This window comes from Montipora capricornis, chromosome 1 (genome assembly GCF_036669925.1).
Source record: "Montipora capricornis isolate CH-2021 chromosome 1, ASM3666992v2, whole genome shotgun sequence".
Classification (NCBI taxonomy): Eukaryota; Metazoa; Cnidaria; class Anthozoa; order Scleractinia; family Acroporidae; genus Montipora; species Montipora capricornis.
In genome coordinates, this window is record NC_090883.1 from 2,106,128 (window position 1) to 2,113,627 (window position 7,500).

General features: G+C 41.4%; 1 protein-coding gene across 1 annotated transcript in view; it reads left to right on the top strand.

Moving 5' to 3' along the window:
• LOC138057765 (uncharacterized) overlaps window positions 1-2,858 on the top strand; it is a 44,474-nt gene extending 41,616 nt beyond the window's left edge. The window contains exon 3 of the mRNA XM_068903976.1: window positions 2,088-2,858. Within this exon, the coding sequence (XP_068760077.1) occupies window positions 2,088-2,308 (221 nt within the window). The 3' untranslated portion in view covers window positions 2,309-2,858. The remainder of the gene's footprint in view (window positions 1-2,087) is intronic.
• Window positions 2,859-7,500: the final 4,642 nt, after the last annotated feature.

Consider the following 7,500-nt stretch of genomic DNA (forward strand, 5'->3'; position numbering starts at 1 on the left):
GCAAAGACAAATTGTACAAAACTGTGCTACGGTCGGAGAGATAACAGTTCGCAGTCTGACTCACGGGTGATAATTATTTAAGTTCATAGTGTGACCCAGTCGATGTGTAGTTGTAGTTACATGTTGAGATAACGCCGTCTGGTCACGTGTCTCCCAGAATCTGGGAGATGACAATTTATTTAATGAAGGGAGGGGCGGCTTAGTAAGAATTTTGTCTATACTGAGACTACGGGAGTGCGGAATGTGTTGTCACCAAAACAAACCAAGTTTCACGTGCTGCGGTATGTGAACATATGTTCTTCTGTGGTAAAACGGCGACAACATCACGGCCATGGTAAATTGCCTCGAGGCGGATAACTTGTTTAATTTTTAGATTAACGTTAGAATAAATACTATGCGAAGGCATCGTGGGTACGGGAGATCCAGAAACGTTATGGCATTCGCATCATCAAGGACATGAACGTGAATGTTAAAATCTCCAGTTATCAAAAGGGGTTCGTTGGACATCACAATAGTCTCCACTGAGGTATTCAGACACCTCACGTAGAAAAGTGGACACCGGAACGTGGTTTTCCTTGGAATACAGTGGTCGATAGAGAATTATGACTTTCAATCTTGTGTTTTAGCACCTGAAGCGACTTTATTCGTAGTTAAACCCGTGCGTACTACCAGAGCAACACCACCAGCATCTCTGTCAGGACTTGGCCAGTCATGAAACTTGTATCCATCAGGTGTGCATTCAACCCTCCCCGAGTCATCGTCCTTAGGACACCCATATTTCAGTAAGTGCTCATAGATCGATTTTATCGTCACATAAATAGTCCTGAAAAACAGCTGTGTTTTTCCGGATTGACCGATAGTTCCGAGTACATGCTTTTAGCGGCCTATGCTTCGATTGTAATTCTCTGCTTTGATAAAAAAAGTACCAGTATATATATAGCGATAAGGTTCAGTAGTTTCCTGGTATTATTTTTAGCCTTGGGTGATTGGTCAGGATGGCGTGAAGTTATCCGCACCGGAGGATGTTGTCTGTTGTTATGCCGATACCCATTTAATTAATGTCCATTTGGTGCAGGCCCCGGGTTACGCTGGAACACTAGATCGCCTCCTAGCAATGCAGGGAATGAAGCCATGGTGTTATGGTAGCATACGCACGGGCATCTGCACCGCCTAATTCTGGATCGTCTTGTGAATTTTGCAGATTGATGACCGCTTATGTAACACACCTTGTTCTCGGAATGAATAGACCTTGGTTGAAGTGCAACATTCCATATCCATATTCATGCAAATTGTGTCCTTTACCAATGTTTGACAAGAAGGTGAAATAGATAGTAAAACCCATATTTTTTCCTTAAACAGGACGTCTTGAGCACCCAAACTTGCCTTTCCGTTTTCCCGTGCACTTAAGCCTGGTTCTCATATGCCGCCGATGTATCTGCGACGTAGCCGCCGGTACCACCTGGGATACTTCTCAGACGAATGTGAACATGCGTCGCCGGAAACTGGAGCCATCGCAGAGCTTTACCGCCGGCATGCCTGCGAAGTTGAACTCAAGTCAACTTGGCAGGCATGCTGGCGGTAAAGACTGAGATGGCCAATATTGCCGGCGACTTCTGTTCTCATATCGGAACAGTATCCCAGGCAGTGCCGGCGGCCATATCGCTGGTGCATCGGCGGCATTTGAGAACCAGGCTTCAGGCATGCATTTCCAGGATCGTTCTTGGACAAAGGGACGATAAAGACGAGAAAAAGAGTATTAGCGTGTCTCCTCATTATGCACCTGCTCATTGACAGACAAATCCGACGATAGGGTAGGGCATTTGAACACTATTTTGGCCTGAGGGGCGGGAGTTTGAACGATCCAGTCTTCAAAAGTTCAAATGCCCGGGGTTTGCCAAGGGGAGGGGGAGGAGGTTGAAGTTTTGACGTCATCGGCGCGTTCTCGAGCAAATTTGATTACAAGCATTATTTTGTTAAATTTAAAAGTATTCATTAGTCGGAAATTCAAATTTGCAGGTTGTGAAGGAGATGTCTTTCTTTGTGGCCATTCCTATTTAACTGTTCACTTTTCGTTTCATATTTTGAAGGTGGTATTGTCTGTTTCACAATGAACGCTGCCCAGTTCGACAGCGCAAACAATAGCTACAGACTCAAATGCGATAACCTGATCGTCAGTGGAAAATGGAAACTGATATCCCAGGGTATCACAACAAACCAAGAAGATAAAGAAAATAACAGCACATACGACAACACAAAATTGCCTGAAGACTGCTATGTATTGGTTTTTATGGTCATAGATAATTACTAGAAGGCAACTTTCCTTTAGAACGAGTGTGGAGTGTGCGTGGAAGATTGACAAAAAATGTCTGAGTTTCGATTCGTTGCCCTTCGTCGCCAATGTGGAAACCAGAAAACACGTAATTTATTTCTCTTGGTAGATGCCCTGTATCAAGAGCTTAACTCATCATTACACGAATTGTTATTTTGAATTGAAGAGCTATCAACAGGGTTCGCACACTTTTTCAGACCAAAAATTCAAGGACTTTTCAAGGAGTTTCAAGGGCCAAATTTTGAAATTTCAAGGACCTCTTTTTTATTTACGTCGATTAATTTACCCATAGAAATGGTCTGACAGTACAATTCTTCCTCATTTTTACGTAACGTACATGCGTGAAAATAATGTACGTTTCTATGACATGACTTGAGTGGCTGATTATTTTCACTGAAGTTTCCAAGGATTAAAAATGAGGGTCAGAAAAAGAATTCAAGGACTTTCAAGGACCAGGAATGAAGAGCAGAGATTTTCAAGGATTTTCAAGGCCTTGAAAATGCACTCTCAAAATTCAAGGGTTTTCAAGACGCGTACGAACCCTGTATCAAGGTTATGGACAAGACCATAAGATTGTTTTTTGAAGGGAGTTACAGCTATCCTATCCAATCTGTTTTTTTTAACTGACTGATCTGACCGTTTCTCGAACGTCCCGATAACTTTTCGGGCCCGAAAAGCCATTTCGGTTGTTTTGAAAAGCTGGGCTTTTAAATAAAAGAAAAATAACCGAGGCGCTTGATGACTTAAATCCTCTCCTTTCTTAATATACAGAGGGAATTGTGACACTCGAAAAGTTACGGGACTTCCCACAAATGAAACTGAACCGATCCAATTCGATCTTACTAGTTTGCAACTTCCCGGCATGTCTGTAGTTTCCTGGGCGTTAGCTCAATGACATTTGTTATGTATTTATATTTTCTATATTTCTCCTCTCGACGTTGTCAAACTTGTTATATTTTTCCGACAGTCGAGGACCTTATTGAATTAAGGAATGTAAGAACGTTTTGTTTGTAATGAAAAATAATAAATTACTACCAAAAACGTGGGACCTAGCTAATATAACCAATACGCCTCCACTCGTACGTCACTGACACTCCTTGTGAAGACAGCCTCCGAATGACGGCCGCTGTAATCGACGACGTTTGCATAACGGCGCCGTTAGATTGGGTGCCTACTGCGTGCCTACTGCGTGCTAAATGCTAGCCTGCGAACGCAGACCGCCGGAAATACGTCTCCGATGGAAGGCTAGCTAAATGCTTGCTGCACATGCCTTTATGGACACTTGCCGGAGTCGCAACAATCTCGTTCCATGAGCCCGTGAACTTTTTAGACAGCGGCAAAATTCAGAGCTCTGGGGAATCTATTTTTACGTGGGATGCCTGTGGCACCACGGTAAAAATTCGGTTTATTTTCTTTTTCTTCGTATCCGCAAATTGCAATGTTTTTTTAAAGTTTCCCGTAACCCGTTTCCCGCGGGAAGTGATGTCACAATGAAGACATGTCCCTTTTTCAACCACCGCGTTCCTGGGTTTGAACCCGAAACCTTCGGGTCGAAGCGCGTGCGTGCTGCCTTTGCGTCACCAAGACATCTGGCTTTACCGGGCGAATTTGCGTTTTTATCCCTCGGGCGATTTCCACGCAACCTCGTCCTCAGGGTCTTCTCGCTTTCCAATATGGCGGCGGTAAGAGAAAGACCCTGGCACACAGCGAACTAAAACGATCGCTGATTGGTGCATTCTATTGCGTGTTCATACGTGCGCTCTCATTGGTTTATTCCTTGCAAAACAAAAATGGTGGCTACCTGGGTTCTTAGTGGAAACTGAGAACAGAGTCTGAGGCTTAAAAAGTGGAAAGGATGCCTGTTTGATCTTCTTTTAAACCCTGCTGTACTGTTAGAAGTAACTGAAAAGCAGTAGGCAACATTTAGGACAGATCGCCGGTAATTCACGCTTCTCCGTGGTGATCATATTCCTCAATTCAAGTACTCAGCTGCCCGCAGTACAGTTAGAACTGCTTCTCCTTCTTCTTCTTTTAAGACCTCTGGACTGGTAATCGCTGCTCTTGTATAAATTAGGGAGCTTAAGCACGCGCGTTTTTGAGACGCGGACGGCGACCGGAAGAGAACATTTCACGGGCTAGGAAAGTGGTGTCTCCCCGATTTTTATACTTATTATCCCTAATGGAGAGAAGATACTTAGCAATATAAATGTGGTTGTGTGAAAACAAGTTTTAAAGGGGAAACAGCTCACTTCCGGTTGCCGTCCGTGTCTCAAAAACGCGCGTGCTTAAGCTCTCTATTGAAAGTAAAGTAGAACTCCAATAAAACGAACTCGGATAACTTGAACTTCCCACTAACTCAAACTTAGTCCTATTTCACCCCACTTTTCAGTCATTTTTACTCGGTTAACTCGAACTCCGATACCTCGATTTTCCCTCCAACTCGAACTAAATTTCCTTTCCCTTGATCAAAATTCACTGAACTTTACCCCGATAACTCGAGCTCTGGTTCTTGTAAGTCCACGTGGATGCCATCCCATTAGCTCTTCTTTTCTATAATCGGTATAAACACTAAAACTGACACTGGTCAATACTACATACATTTGATGTTTGATTGGTGCAACGAACTAATCACATTTTATCATAAAAATGCCCAATTACCATTTTTATAAAATAAGTTTAATTTACAGTGCCCTAAACACTGAAGTGCTAAAAAATCGCCAAGTATCGATTTTTGATGTGGCAAATTGAATTTGTGCCATGACCCCCGCTAACTTGAAACCTCGCTATCTCAAATTATTTTTCGTTTCACCCGTAGAGTTCGAGTTACTGGGCTCTACTGTATTTCCTTTTTTTTCTATCTGCTTTTGTGCTCCAAAATTAATATATCAGGTACAATTTAATTTGTTTTAAGCTCATGTCATCTCAAGACATGCCTTAAATGAGGCACACCCACATTTTATTCCCTCCCTGTTACACATGACCTTTGCTTCTCTGGATCTGTGTCCCAGAGTCTTGTAATTGTTTTTCATTTTGTTGATAAAATCTGAATTTTGAGTTTGAGATTAAAGCCCCTCGAATGATATGTACCATAAAGTGTTGTATGGGATTTTACTGACTTCTTTATTCAGATGTTGACATCACATCACTGACTTATTAATACTTTTACATCTGTCTTGCCACTATTTTCTAAATATAACTTCAATGGGAAAATACACTCAAAGTAGAGTTTTTCTGGATTAACAACATGCAAATTAGTGGATAGATGCACTTAGGATTTTGTTTTTAGCTTCCAGAAGGAATGATTAGGGTAATTTTCTTGTATATACAAGCTTAAAATGGTGAACCCAGCTAAATGTCCGCCTTCAATTTTTTCAGCTTTGGTTGTAACTTTTAACATAATTTACCTCTTAGAATACAAAAACCTTACAGTAACCTTTCATTGTTTCTTGGGGATTGATTGGTGTACCAAAGAAAATTCCCAGCTGTGTTAAACGGGGAAGATTGGTGATATAAATTGAAACAGTTATGTGAAATTAGTTCCTCATAAATTCTTGTAAGATAATCATTATTGCTGTCACCAAATGGAAAGTGGAATGACTGAAATGAGGCCCAGGGAAGCTAAGGTGTTTTAGGGAACCCGTGAGCGTAATAGCAGTATTACCTAAGCCAGCTAGTCATGATCACTGTTTGTAATTTAGTTTTAGTTAAAAGGGATAAAAAGCTCACCATCTGTCCCTTTTTGTTCAAACAATGGATAATTCCATCCATCACTGGCATAAATCTGCACCCACTGAATAATGCAATGATCATAGCATTTTCCTGGGGGAGGGAAGGTATTTGAAAGGGTTGCATTTTACATGAAAAATAGTATATAAAGGGTAAGGGGCAGAGCCTCTCCACATAAACATTTGTTGAGTAGCCCCCTCCCCCCCCCCCCCCCAAGCATTTTATGAATAAAGTACTATTGGCAGAATATGGCGCAGCCACATAAGAAGTACCACTTTTGTGAGGCAGAGACTGGGTAAGAATGCCAATCAAACAAGCCATCTGCGACTCTTCTCATGTAGCCTTGCGGAAGTCATGGATAATAGAACCAGTCTCTGCCATTATCCATGCTAAAATCTGTCTACGGGTCTGAGAAAAGCTTGCTGTAATTCTGTTGCAAGAAACGAATTTTTTACTCTGTTTTTTGAAAGGTGTGCGTGGCGAGGAATGTTCCTGAGTTTGTTTGTTTGGTCCCTTGTTGTTGTTCTGTGTTTTGGTGTATTTGCAATTATACCTTGTTCGGCTTTGTGTAAGCAGAGAATTGCTTGTTAAAAAAGCTACACTGTAGAAATACAATCATGGTAGTAGACTGAAATGAAAAAAACTGAAAAACTTTATTTAAATATGTGACATTGATGAACCTAAAAAAGGACTTTGTTACAAAAATGTAACAAGTAGTATATTTAGCAATTATTGAATTCAGCTGTTCAAAATCACAACTGTAAAAATATGGTGCACAAATTAAGGCTATTTCACATTTTTGCTCTGCACATGTAATCCCCACATACTCTCTGCAATTCAAGTGTAAGTTTGCATCAATTATGAACCTTTATTTGGTCACTCACAAAATGACTGTGTAAATTAATTTTGGCGGCACAAACAATGCACACCGAATTGAGCATGTGATTAGTAGACATTGTAATATTGATTGTGAAAACTTTGCTGTCCTACAAAATAGACCACTTTTGTATTAATTGACTAACCTCCATGGCAGTTTACTGAAAAGTGGTGAATTTGTGTAAGCTGATGGTGACCATGGTTAGCCATTCACAGGTCAATCCATTCCACGGTAACGCCCCTAGGCGTCTTGTTTGGCCAAAAACTGGGCTTCCCGTTTTAGTGCACATGTGCTCCATTAACGGCGATTCTGCCGGACCCGAAGGGCTCTCTTCAAGCTTTTCCCCTCTTTTTTTGTCGGAAATCTCAGTTTAGTACTTTTATCGCGTTGCTTTTTGTCGGAATCCATACAGAGAGCTTTAAATTGTGCAAACCCTTTTATTTTTTGGGGACATTGCTGAAAGACATACTGCGACAATCCATAATGATTTTGGCGGCCTTCGATCCCCGTTATCTGCAATTCCTTCGTCCTGAGATTTTGGTAAACATACGCAGTCATACACAGATTT